This window comes from Oxyura jamaicensis, chromosome Z (genome assembly GCF_011077185.1).
Source record: "Oxyura jamaicensis isolate SHBP4307 breed ruddy duck chromosome Z, BPBGC_Ojam_1.0, whole genome shotgun sequence".
NCBI lineage: Eukaryota > Metazoa > Chordata > Aves > Anseriformes > Anatidae > Oxyura > Oxyura jamaicensis.
In genome coordinates this window covers 27,830,220-27,844,105 of record NC_048926.1, presented here as the reverse complement: position 1 = coordinate 27,844,105, position 13,886 = coordinate 27,830,220, and the positions used below count along the sequence as shown (strand labels likewise).

Below are 13,886 nucleotides of genomic sequence, written 5' to 3'. Positions count from 1 at the left end.
AGGAAATGGCTTCTATTGCCCATGATGTTGACTTTTCTAAGATACAGTGCAACAGTTTCTATCTCAGGAGTATCTGTGTTGTCTGAGAAGCAGAAAAACAGTAGGACGTTTTACGAAAATGAAAATAGCTAGTTGGGCTTTTCATTTATGGCCATTTAAAAATAAATAAATAAAAATTAAGCAGTGGGACCTTTTCTTCTGCTGAGTTTGATTCTCATTGGAGCAACATAGTATATCGTTCAATTCTGTAAGACTGGCAGTCTTGCATGCATATTTTTGTATCAGGCTGAAAATCTCAGACACCAGTGAAGCCCATTGTGCCTTTTGGGTAGAATAGCTTTGGTATCAGGCTTCAAAACTGCACTGTTGTTATAGTTCCAATGAAACCAACAGATGATTTCCAACTGACCTTGACAGGGCTGACTCTGGCTCTCAGACCCATTTACTGTTACATTTCTTCCTGAAAAATCTGCACTTTCAGGCAGCATTTTAAGGCACAGACCATCAGAGTAGCAAACCCCTACACCTAAGGGGAAGGATGGGGTCTGTCCTCAACGCACCAGGGGAGCAGCAGTCCCCAGCGGGTGCTTCCCTCAGGCTGTGCAGTACCAGCAAAGCGCATCTCCTCTCATATGCACCTTACTGCCTGGTTTTCTGGACGCAGTGGACAGCTCGTTTGCTCTGTTGTAAGTGCTGTGGCAGCTCCGAACCCTGCAGGCCGAGTGGCCATGTAAAGCATCATGCTGGGGTGTCTGTTCTCAGCTGAATGACCACCATGACCACAATGGGAGGCACCTCCTCACCCAGCAAACCCCTGCAGGATGGAGACCCTTGTGCTGCTTTGAACACTGAGCAACTTTTTACATACAGCCCTCCAACTTCACCCAAACATGCGGATGGTCAGTGCTTTTCCGGGGCGGCCTTGTGGTGTGGTGTCAGCCAGCACCAACACACACCTCCATCCAGCTCTCCCCTACTTGCTCCGAGGTCCCTTGGCAGCCTCCACGCTGTCAGCAAACATCTTCTTTTGTGGGTGCACTGGTATTTGGCTCCCTCCCCAGGCTTGAGTCCTGGCCAGCAGCTAATTCATAGGGTGGGGGCTGCTCTCCCTCATTATTTTTGCTGGCGCACTCCGCGCTGCACTCGCTGTACAGTGGCGGGGGGATGTCGATGACTTCTTGCTCCTTCAGCATGGAGACTGCAGGCAATGGGAAGGTCTGCTTTGCAGGGTCTGTGCTATCCTCGTAGGATGGCGGGTAGAAGTCCGGCCTGAAAACACAGCAAGCCAACATGAAGCACGCCAAGGTAAAACATGATTTGTCTTAGGGAGCTTGGTGATGTCTGCTGTGCTTCCAGAGTTTAGCTGAGGCTTAAGCTGTAAGTGGAACCCTAAGCAGGGCTGGATCAGTGCAATATGTAGGTACAAAAGAGCTGGGATCATTACCTGTGTCTTTCTCCAAAATATTTTATTAAAACACAAAATTCAGAGAAACAAGAGCCTTCTCCATGGGAGTTCCCACCCCTGGCATACAGGCTCTTAAACACACACGTAAGTATTTCAGCACGTGCCAGAGAAAAGCTTGATTTGGAAAAAAAAAAGAGAGGTCACTGTCTGGAGTAGGTTAAATTAGTAACTTATTTATTATTACAATAATCATTGTGTTCCACACTTTTAAAGTATGCATTGCATACTGCTTATCTCACCCAAGTGTGCCGAATGTAGTACCCGGAGTGCTTTCAGAGCACCCGCTGCCAGTGTTTCTGATGCGGTTTCCACAACAGTCTGGGAAAAGTAATCTGTATGCAGTGACCTTGTTAAAAACTTTGTCAGGCCTCGCACCGATCAGCTTAGGAAACTCTCTCTCCCAGAGCACCAGACTTTGCTCAGAAATAGCAGGGACAATTATGCAAGAAAACGTTAGCCAGGGCCATATGGGGAGCTGAAGCTCGTTGCACACACCATTGAGCAATGTGGCTAGAACAAGCAGTGTGAGAACACAGCCTGCAGCAGCACATCCTGAGCTGTCTGGTGCGGTGAAACTAGAGATGCTCCCGCAGGATCTCCACTGATGTCAGTGCAGTTGCACCTGCTCTCCCCATGAATGGATTTGCACAGTTCTGGGCAACCTGTCCTGCTTTCAGGATTAAGCCTTACATTATGCACTGGTGTGTGTTACACTGATTGATGTCTGCTCTAGGAAAAGGAAAAATATATATATATTTTTTTAAAAAAAGTAAAATTTCCCTCCATAGCAATATACTAAAATGGATTATTATTATTTTTTATTAAAACCTTGTATTTTTTTTTTTTTTTTTCTTCTCGGAGTACATTTAAAAAGCAGCATCTCCCCCCCCACCCCCCATTCATTGGTACCAGTACCGTAACACATACCTGTCTATGGTGCTGACACGGAGGTCTCTAAGGCTGGGATTTCTCATGAAGATGCTGCTGAGGCCCCTATATTTCATGGCTTCATGGACTGTGCTCCAGAAAATGCCAGCCACAAGGAGCAAGAGCCCCACAGCTAACAGGAAATAAACAATCAGCTTGTTGTTCCCGCATCTGCACACGGAGGAACTGGTGTAAATGCAAAGGACTCCCAGACAAATGATGGAGAAACTGAGCAAGAGCACAGAAACACGAATAAAGCAACAAATAAACTTCTTCATATTTCCCCACAGACACAGCACTGAGCTCCCGTGTGCTCTTTGTTTGCTGGCTCTGCTTCTCATCTTCACACATCAGTGTTTTATACACTGCAGGATCAATTGGCCTTTGGACAATTACAAGAAGCAGACAATTTTAAGATACTCATTAACTCTTCAAGATAGTCATAATCTCTTTTGAGATTAATTTGTTATCTGAAACCTACTAACAGGAAAGAAACAGAAACTTCCTGCACCAGTTCTTTGCCACTGTTACCTCTGGAGCTCTTAATGGGCTGCTGCATTCACTACATGCTACAACTTGCAGTGGTTTATACACGTTGCTGGTTTATGAAGGACAACCTCCATATCTGTCTGTCCTAATAAAAAAGAAAGCAATACAAAACACTGCTCATATCTTCACCTTACAAGTTTGATGGGAAAACATACTTCTTTCATAATCATGCATTTTCATATCTCAGTGGGTTTTGATCTTATTGTGTCTGTGACAGATTATTCAACTGCCTTGGTATTTTTATCAGTCCTTTGAATAAAGGATAGGTTTCTAGCTTGCAACCTGATATCATCAATGAATATACCATATATATATATATATATTTTAAATCAGAACTGTATAATGTAAAAAAAAGACAGGCATACAGAAAATCTCATGCTTTGTATGCAATTTAAATCGTAAGACGATTCTTTTTTTTTTTTCCTTTTTTTTTTATTTTTTTCTTTTTTCTTCCAGCAATTTTTTTGACTTTCCAACTGATTTTCAAAAGGTTCAGTTCTTAAACCTATGCAGAAACACCTGGATTTATTTACTGAGTATAATTAAACATCTAAAATTCAAAGAGATGCTTACTGATATTTATATATACATATATACATATATGTATATATATATATATATTTCAGAAATGCCAACACAGATTTTAGGCCTAAATACTGCTACCTCCAATTCAAAAAATATTTTTTTGCAATTAGCCAAATACATGGATTCTCCCCTGGAGAGTATACTCATTAATTTTTGTCAGGAGGTAGCAAACTGCATAATCAGAACTTCACTTGTCTATTAATGCTACCTTATTTGTATTATTATCAATTATCTTTTAAAATATTTTAATCAGTGGAGAAATTAATCTGACCGTGCCCAACTGTGTAGTAAAATCTCCATTGCAGGCAGTGAGCAAATCAGAGCAGGGGACTATTCCAAAAAATAGTCTCAGACTCAAATCTTTACGGTATTATTGAGTTTAATGCAAGAGGTGCTACATGATAATCCATGCAGCAGGTTATGTGTGGGTAAATACAAATAATTACAAGAACTTTGTCAGGACGAGAAGGGCTCCAGCTCTTGCTGCTGGTGAGACTCCCTGTAGCTCTGGTGGGGGAGCTCTTCACAGGCTCTTCAAGGGGGGCACTCGGGACCACTGTCTTCCACTGGCCGGGAGGAGACCAGCCACTAAGGACATTTCTGTCCATCCAGGAGTTCTGGAAGTACCCGGTCATTTTGTCTCTCTATGGCACGCAGCCTCACGTTACCTCTCATAAAAGCTCCATGGTATCTCATGTGGCATTTCATGTCTGCCCTACACGTGCTGCAATTTTCTACCTCAGCTTTGTTAAAAATGCAGCAGACAGTCATTTACTCCCACCACCGTCAGTGGTCATTTAGCTTTCAAAGGGTCTGTGAAGACTTTCTAGCTATTAATTTGAGGGTCTATCAAAAGGTCAACACCGAAAACATAATCACTGGACAGGATTTTTCTGATGTGGGCCACTCTTAAATCACAGTAACAAAAGTAAAAATCCAGAAAAATCAGTTGCTGGCCTCTTAAGGGAGGCGTTCACATAAGGGGTCGCCTGGGGCAGTCTTCCTTTCAGAGCACAGCTGTGCCAAAGCTGAAAATAATCCCACCCTCTGGGCAGCCTGCTGCAGCCACCTGCACAGCTCCAGAGAAGAGTTATGCCGCCACCAAAGCCGATAAGGGCACGAGCAAGTGCCAACGAACATAGGGCTGATTTGATAAACCAGGTGAAGCGAGCCAAGTGCTTCCTGCTCTCCAGTGCCTTCTCACAAGTCCTTCTGGCCATATTTTCTGTCATCTATTGATTTTTTTTTATTATCTGGGTATCCAAAACTCACATTCACACGTAGTTTCCTGAAACTCGTGATCACACATAGTTTCATGTACCGTGCTTTCTCTGTTTAATTATGCTGACAAGGAAATAAGGAAACAAGGACATAATCTCAGGATCAGTTTATGCAGTAGCAATTCACAGATATGCTCAAATTCACAGATATGCTCAAATGCACCAAATCTCCAGAGAGCCTTGGATGCACAAAACTGTTGTCCATGTTCTACCTAGGTATCTTGAGCCTCTGATCTCTATCTGTACAATGTCAAATCTTTCCTTCTTATATTTTCATATAATGCAACAGGGAATCAGATATTATTTATCTGTTTATCTCTCTGGCTTGAACTATCTTGCAGAAAATCTGATATTTTCGGAAATGCGTAGTCTTGCCTGCTCGTGGATGAATAGACATGATAACTGCTCAGTAAAACTCCCTCTCTGAGGCTTCTGGCTTGTTCAGTGCCACTGCTGCAGGTTTCCAGTCATTCCCGTCATCTGGGGAAGTGGTTAGCAGATTTTGGATAGCAATATCAGCCTGGTTCTCAGTGCTGCATGCTTGGCATGTCCCTGAAAGGTCAAACCGAGATCCCATTGCCTCTTCAGGAATGCACTTGTCCTCACCCAGCTGTCCTGGATCCAAGTCTGTGTCACCGTGCTGGTCAGGAGCTCTGCTCCTGCTTCAAAACCACCAGCTTGTTCCAGCCTCCACCTGCCCGTAGTGATCTGCATCCACCATGGCTAAAATCCCCGCCTCTGGGTGTTAGAGCCTGCATCTTTTCTTATCCCTTACCTTATCCTGTCCTTTTCCTATCTTATTCTAAGTTCCTAGGAACACTGTAAGGACAGAGATTCACCCTCCAGCTCGCAGCAAGGCCCTTCATCGTGCTGGGGCAGCATTTTAGCAGAATGCTGATAGATACACAGGGGAGCTGTGCCTGTGCATTCATCTAAGGGCTTCTGCACTATGTGCTAGCCCTTGCTGAGCTATTCCTTCTGTAATATTAATAATAATAATAGTAATTCCATCTTCCACATACTCTCAGTTCATCTGCCTGCACCTCTGTGGGGATGCCCCCCAGCCCCTCACCATCCATGCTGTGAGCCTGCACAGTTTTTGGAATCTGTGTTCCAGCAGCCCTTGAAGATGAACTCACAAGCCTGATCTTAAAGTTTTCTCAAAGCTAGGATGGGCATACACAGATGGAACTGAGCTTGGCAAGGGATGCAAAGAATATGGAGCAGATTATCTTGAGAGTCATCACGCAGCACTTGCAGGGCAAGCAGGCGATCAGGCCCAGTCAGCATGGGTTTATGAAGGGCAGGTCCTGCTTGACGAACCTGATCTCCTTCTATGACAAAGTGACGCGCTGGGTGGATGAGGGAAAGGCTGTGGATGTGGTCTACCTTGACTTCAGCAAGGCTTTTGACACCGTTTCCCACAGCATTCTCCTCAAGAAACTGGCTGCTCTTGGCTTGGACTGGCGCACGCTTCGTTGGGTTAGAAACTGGCTGGATAGCCGGGCCCAAAGAGTCGTGGTAAATGGAGTCAAATACAGTTGGAGGCCGGTCACTACTGGCGTTCCCCAGGGCTCGGTGCTGGGTCCGGTCCTCTTCAATATCTTCATTGATGATCTGGATGAGGGCATTGAGTGCACCCTCAGTAAGTTTGCAGATGACACCAAGTTAGGTACGTGTGTCGATCTGCTCGAGGGTAGGAAGGCTCTGCAGGAGGATCTGGAGAGGCTGGACGGATGGGCCGAGGTCAACTGCATGAAGTTCAACAAGGCCAAGTGCCAGGTCCTGCACCTGGGGCGCAATAACCCCAAGCAGAGCTACAGGCTGGGAGATGAGTGGTTGGAGAGCTGCCAGGCAGAGAAGGACCTGGGAGTGATGGTTGATAGTCGGCTGAATACGAGCCAGCAGTGTGCTCAGGTGGCCAAGAAGGCCAGCAGCATCCTGGCCTGTATAAGAAACAGTGTGGCCAGCAGGTCCAGGGAGGTGATCGTCCCCCTGTACTCGGCTCTGGTGAGGCCGCACCTCGAGTACTGTGTTCAGTTTTGGGCCCCTCGCTACAAGAAGGACATGGAGGTGCTTGAGCGAGTCCAGAGAAGGGCTACGAAGCTGGTGAGGGGCCTGGAGAACAAGTCTTACGAGGAGCGGCTGAGGGAGCTGGGCTTGTTCAGCCTGGAGAAAAGGAGGCTCAGGGGTGACCTTATCAATCTCTACAGGTACCTCAAGGGAGGCTGTAGCGAGGTGGGGGTTGGTCTGTTCTCCCACATGCCTGGTGCAGGACGAAGGGGAATGGGCTAAAGTTGCGCCAGGGGAGTTTTAGGTTGGATATTAGGAAGAACTTCTTTACCGAAAGGGTTGTTAGACATTGGAACGGGCTGCCCAGGGAAGTGGTGGAGTCACCATCCCTGGAGGTCTTTAAAAGACGTTTAGATGTAGAGCTTAGGGATATGGTTTAGTGGGGACTGTTAGTGTTAGGTCAGAGGTTGGACTTGATGATCTTGAGGTCTCTTCCAACCTAGAAATTCTGTGATTCTGTGATTCTGTAATAACAAGAAGGGTTTCTATAGGTACATTGCTCAGAAAAGAAAGACCAAGGAGAGTGTCCCCCTTCTGATGGAGGAGAAGGGTGAACTGGTAATGACAGACATGGAGAACACTGGAAAAAGGGAAATATTCCTCCCATTTTTAAAAAGTGTAGAAAGGAGAACCCAGAGAACTAAAGACCGGTGAGCCTTGCTTCTGTGCCTGGCAAGAGCATGGAATGAATCCTCCTGGAAGCAATGTCAAGGCACATGCAGGACAAGGAGGTGATCCAAGACAACCAGCCTTCACCATGAGTAAACTGTGCCTGACCAAGCTGGTGGCCTTCTGTGATGGAGTGATTGCATCACTTGTCAAGGTAAGACCGACGAATGTCATCTACCTGGACTTCTGCAAGGCCTTTGATGCAGTCCCACATGACATCCTGATCTCCAAATAGGGGAGATATGGATTTGATGGGTGGACCATTAACTTGATAAGGAATTGGCTTGGAGGTCACACCCAAGGAGCAGTGGTCAATGACTCTGTCCAGGTAGAGGCTGGTGACAAGTGGTGTCCCTCAGGGTTCTGTCCTGGGACCATTACTGTTTAATATCTTTATCAACAATATAGACAGTGGGATCATGTGCACCCTCAGCAAGTTTGCAGATGATGCCAAGCTGAGTGGTGTAGTTGGTACAACAGAAAGAAGGGATGCCATCCAAAGGGACCTGGATGAACTACAAAACTGGGCCCATGTGAACCTAATGAAGTTCAACAAGGCCAGGTGCAAGGTGCTGCACCTGGGTTGGGTCAATCCCAGACATGAGGACAGACTGGGAGAACTCACTGAGAGCAGCCCTGCAGAGAAGGACTTTGGGGTTCTGGTGGATGCAAAGCTCAACATGAGCCAGCAGAGTGTGCTTGCAGCCCAGAAGGCCAACTGCATCCTAGGCTGTGTTAACAGAGGAGTGACCAGCAGGTAGAGGGAGGGAATTGTGCCCCTCTGCCCTTGTGAGGCCCAACCCACAGTGCTGCACCAAGTTCTGTGGCCCCCAGCAGAAGAAGGATGTGCAGTGTTAGAGTGGGTCCAGAGAAGGGCCACAAAGATGATCTGATGGCTGGAGCACCTCTCCTGTGAAGAAAGGCTGAGAGAGCTGGGGATGTTCACCCTAAAGAAGTGAAGGCTCTGACGTGTCTTCATTGCAGCTTTTCAGTACTTAAAAGTACTTATAAAAAAAGATAGCTACATTTTGCTCAGTGTGATGACAAGACAAAGGACAGTGACTTTAAACTAAAAGATTTAGATTAGATGTTAGGACAAAATTCTTCACTTAGAGGCTGGTGAGGCACTCGAACTGGTTGCCAGAGAATCTGGGGATGCTCCATCCCTGGGGGTGTTCAAGGCCAGGTTGGACAAGGCCCTGGGCTATCTGGCCAATGGAAGGTGACCCTGCCTATGTCAGGGGGGTTGGAACTAAATGATCTTTAAGGGCTCTTCCAGTCCAAGCCATTCTATGATTCTATGATACAGAGTGTGACAGATCCATATCTAGACAGACTCATGCCATACTTATACAGACTTTGACATGAAAGGGAAATGGACATTCAGAGACAACACCTGCTGCACTCTGTTCTGTCTGCTGAGTTGCACAGAGAGAAGCTATCACCCTGCTTGCTGCCTTGGTCTTGTCAAGACAAGGTGGCACTGAAGGATGTCATGGAGTTGCTGTTGTTTGTCAAACTGACAGCACATAGGGATGGAGAAGCTAACTGAGCACCCATATGCTCTGTTTCTACTGCAGGTCCAAGCATCTTCTCAAACAGGCACACAAGGAGGAAACGGTGGGTTAGGCAAGCGTGTGTGATCTGCTGCAGCTCAGCTGGGAGGTTGTGCCTGGGTAACTTGCACAGATGTGTGCACCTTTCACATTCAGCCATGTGCCCAGGTAGCAGTTGCCATCACGTAAGACTCAAGAACTACTGACTTGATGTCTTTATGCAGACACATCTAGCTGGAATTTTAAGGTGAAAGCTTGTCCCTGCTCCAGTTGCTTTGAGGAGAAGACTGTTCCTCCCTTGCAGAGTTATCGGTGTCCTCCACAGCCACAGTTATTACACAGGCACTCTCCTGTGGCAGTGAAAGTTGGTTCACACTGTGTGGGGAAGCACAGAAATGTTCCACTGCAAGGTGGTAAAAACATAACCAAATGAACATCATGTTCAGGATGTAGTATTTTATATCAAGCAGTAAAATAGAAGCTATTGCATCAGTGTTGTTATCTATCACAGCTAATAAACCACCTTAAGAAAATTTCCAGAAAAGTGACCTCTATTTTGAAAGGGTATATAAAAGACTGAACAATCAAGGAGTTGTATCAGTCATGTTTCAGTCTCAATTTTAGTTATTTTCTCTCACGAGAGTGTAATTTTCAATGAAATTGGAGCTTAGGATTCTAGACACCTTTCAGCTATAAAAGAGAATAAGCCACTTGTCATTGCAAGGTTAATTAAACAATCTAGTTGTTTAATTAAACAATCAAGTTGTTTAATTAAACACTTTAATTAATTAAACATCTTATTTAGGCAATTAAACACCTTCAAAACGTAATAGATATGTGTCATGGAGCTTTGCTGTGCTCCACTAGTGAAACTATTGAGGTAATGCTTCATCCTTAAGGCTTGGCATTGTAATGGAGACAAAAATCGGGCTCTCCATCTTTAGAGCTCTTCATTTCTATCTTTCTTTTTCAGCCACCAGTTTTACAGACTCCAAGTCTCCCAAAGGCATTCCAGCAGTTTTGACAGATGAAAGCAGAGGTCGCCTCATCCAGGAGGGGCAAAGCTATGCTCAGGGCCATTTCCCAGACTGCCTTTGCTTCGTACTTCCTTGTTCCAAATACTCATGGATGTTCTTCCTTTGATTTGTTTTCCCTCATAGGCAAGTAGATCCAAATGAATTTACAATGGTATTTTTCCAGTATAATTTTCACTTTCTCCCTATATGTTAAACATACTTTGCAAAATCATCCTCCTTATTTCTGTTGTTTTTTGAAGATTCAGATTTTGCAGACTACCCACATGTAGAAACACTTCACTGTTCATGACTGCTATCCAAAGCTTACGTAATTAGTGTAATTCATATATATAATTCTTATGAATTATATTCATAATTCATATGTAATACTTTTCTTTCATCTTCCATATAATACACACAGAAATAACTGTGTTGATGAAAGCAGCCTTTACTTTCTCCCCCCCCCCCCCCCTTTTTTTTTAAATTTTATTTTAATTTTATAACTTGAACACAATAGCGTCTTATCTGTGTGGACATAGGCTAGGTTAATTGCTATAGAAAAAGCTGGGCAAGAAATAATACTCTGGCTCCATATGAGATATAATTCAGATACATGCCCTTTCTATACTGGAATCAAGAAGAAATATTCTGAAAGATGTCTAATGAAGAAGTTACAAAGGTTAAAATAATCTCTATAGCTGCCAAAAGAACCAAAGGCGGGGGCTAATCTACGCACATTGCACAGAGGGGAAGAACTGGTTTTCTTGATAAACTTGGAACAGCAGGGAAGGGAGGAGTAGTAAAGGAGATCTTGGCCAGGGGATTCTGCAGATCTGCCAGCTGTTCCACATTTACAGGTCTTCACATTTTTGCAAGCTGTAGATGTTTGGTGGTTTCTGCAAGGGGTCAGTCAACTCAGTGTCTGCAAGCTGTGGCTATCTTGTCCCTGAACATAACACTGTACTCCCAAGTACTGCATCTTACATAGCAAGCATATAAAGAAGGAAGAGAGGATGAGAGGCTGGAATTTATGCATATAACATAGTTTAATAGTCAGTGTTCTGTTATATTTTCTAATTTTCTGTCACTTGAGATTTTCTTCTATGTTGTTCTTGGCCTTTTTCTACTCCCCTACTGTTTTGAAGCTAGGCTGTTTTATTGGCAATGAGTACCTTAGGCTGCATCAGGCTGGATGAGCAGATTTCCTTTTTCTCTTACAAAACAGGAAGAAAGTTGTTGCTAACGAGGGTCAGGTGGGAAAAGGGAATAGCTAACACAGTGTAAAGGTTGCAGACTAGAACTGGCTGAAGACCAAGGTCAAAAGGTAGCAGTCCACACACAGAAAAAGCACTTCTTAGGAAGTCCAACTGAGAATGAACTTAATGGATGTTCCACTGGACGGTTTGACCACTGTGTCTGTTTTGCAATCAGTATTTCACTGGAAAGGTCAATGCTCATCCTGTATCCTGTTGAAACCTGTAAGGCAGTTTTCACACAAAGCAGTTGCTAGAATTGTGCTACTCAGAAAGAAAGTTATGAAATCATACAAATTTTAATAAAAGTTGTGTAACACCAGCATAATTGTTATTAATATTCTTAAATGGATTTTTTTATATCAGATTTTTTTTAAAGGAAAACTTAAATCAAAATTTTAATGGAAATATGCAGAACATAGCAGAAGCAGTTGTATATGAAATGACAGTATATGATAAAAAATTGTCATGTTAAATGGCTTATCAGAGTCAAACATTTGCCTTTTTCAGAGCCCTGCTAAGGACTTTCACTGAGAACACTTTGCAAAGTTGCAAGTATTTAATAAGGCAACAGATATAGCAGATTGAGAATTACTGTTGATAAATAAATACATTACTGCAATAGTGCTGATATAAGATAATAACACTAGAAAAATGCTATCCTGGGTATTCCTCAATGAAAAGTGAAGGCACAGAGCTTACCAAGAAGGTATCTCTGTCTTGGTGGAGGAGAAAGAGCACAGCTCATTGGCTGTCTCTTCTAGGTCTCAAATTTCTTCTTTCTACCCTCCACTCTTCTTTTTTCCTAATTCTCTCTTCCTAACACTTACAGTTTCTACACTTTCCTCTTTTCCTTTATATCCTAACCTTTTCTGTTCCCTTCCCCTTGTGTGGCATGTATCTTGATTTGGATGGAGAATTGAGTACTATAGCAATAAGTTTAGCATTTACTTCATTAAGCTCATTATCTTAGAATCATAGAATCATAGAATGGCTTGGTTTGGAAGACACCCTAAGGATCATTTTGTTCTAGAGATAAGCAGGAGCAAGCTGCTCAACTCCCCCTTTGCCCAAGGACAATGTTTATCAGTGACACTAGCAACTCTGACTATTCTCCACAAAGATACTATCACATTCCAAGTTACATATACTGCTGCTAGTTAAAAGTGATATTTTACCAGAAATTTCAAGATTATCTGTTTTGTTCTAGTCTGAAATGTGTTATTTTTAATGAAGTGAAAGCTCAGAATTCAAACCAGATTTATTCTTCTCTTCTTTCCCCTTCTATTAACCTTGGCTGACATGATATATTGATAAGGAATGACTCAAGGAATACTGCACATCCTTATCAGTAATTCAGTGCAATTTTGCCAATAGACCTTTATTTATCAGTTCTAGTTTTGATTAAAATTTGCACCCTAGGGCATGAGAAATTACTTCAACCTTTGCAGATTCTGTCTCCTTTCCGTATCATACCTGCTACTAATTCCAATGGCTTTGAGAACACATGAAAATTGAAGAGTGAATGAGAGCAGAGGCAATCCAAACGTCAAAATCAGATTTCACAGACCTGTTCCCAGCCTGTGAATTTGATGATATCTATGCAAACCTAGAATACTGAACTCAGTCAGGGCTACTTCTTTTCTTTGAAGATATTGTAGCATTATGAGGTCGAGATGCTAATCATGAATATACGACTGAACTGAAGATCATGAATATACGACTGAACTGAAGTAATTGAGTTAAATTTATTCTAAAAAAAAAAAATCTAAAGAAGCAGGAATTAAATGATTTGATTGCAAATAACAAGTGCAGGATTTTTACTGAGAAATTTCCTAAAACTGTTGAGAATAGTCTACACCAGAATGGGGCAGAACAATAACAATAAGGTGACTAATAAGCAGAAGTTAGACACAAAGTTTAAAGATCACTGAGAAAATCTCCAGTTTTACCTTATACTTTTTTTAAATTATTATTATTATTTATTTTTCTTGTAACTCATGCATTTATATTTTCCAGGTATTCTTCCCAAATTTTACAGTCATAAATTCTGTTTTGGTTATTTACTAAAAGAATGAAAATTGAGATTACTTACCTACTTACTAGACTCCAAATCCTGTGGAAGAATTGGTGAAAAAAATTCAAGCAATACATAGTTGTGATAACATTTTGATAGTTTACAGTGATATTTTGGGTTGCTTAGTCAGGGAAATCACAAAAGAGGGGATACTTTCCTAAATAATGTGGAAGTATCTCTGCCTTAACTGACTGTTAATAAATTTACCAGAACTTCTTAAAAAAATGAGAAAAGGAGAAGAGAAGAGAAGAGAAGAGAAGAGAAGAGAAGAGAAGAGAAGAGAAGAGAAGAGAAGAGAAGAGAAGAGAAGAGAAGAGAAGAGAAGAGAAGAGAAGAGAAGAGAAGAGAAGAGAAGAGAAGAGAAGAGAAGAGAAGAGAAGAGAAGAGAAGAGAAGAGAAGAGAAGAGAAGAGAAGAGAAGAGAAGAGAAGAGAAGA

The 13,886-nt window shown here is 42.9% G+C and overlaps 1 protein-coding gene and 2 long non-coding RNA genes across 3 annotated transcripts; 1 reads left to right on the top strand and 2 right to left on the bottom strand.

The window, feature by feature from the left end:
• Nucleotides 1-900: 900 nt before the first annotated feature.
• TMEM252 (transmembrane protein 252) lies at nt 901-3,068 on the bottom strand. Its single transcript, XM_035309090.1, has 2 exons — nt 2,393-3,068; nt 901-1,269 (listed from the first exon to the last, which is right to left on the bottom strand). Exons 1-2 carry the CDS (start codon nt 2,731-2,733, stop codon nt 1,011-1,013), a joined length of 600 nt encoding a protein of 199 aa, XP_035164981.1. The 5' UTR covers nt 2,734-3,068; the 3' UTR covers nt 901-1,010.
• LOC118155694 lies at nt 1,592-8,754 on the top strand. The gene is made up of 3 exons (XR_004745969.1): nt 1,592-1,604; nt 6,786-6,789; nt 8,625-8,754. It is a non-coding gene; the product is annotated as an uncharacterized LOC118155694 (long non-coding RNA).
• Nucleotides 8,755-11,528: 2,774 nt separating this feature from the next.
• Nucleotides 11,529-12,219, bottom strand: LOC118155693. The gene is made up of 2 exons (XR_004745968.1): nt 12,076-12,219; nt 11,529-11,596 (listed from the first exon to the last, which is right to left on the bottom strand). It is a non-coding gene; the product is annotated as an uncharacterized LOC118155693 (long non-coding RNA).
• Nucleotides 12,220-13,886: the final 1,667 nt, after the last annotated feature.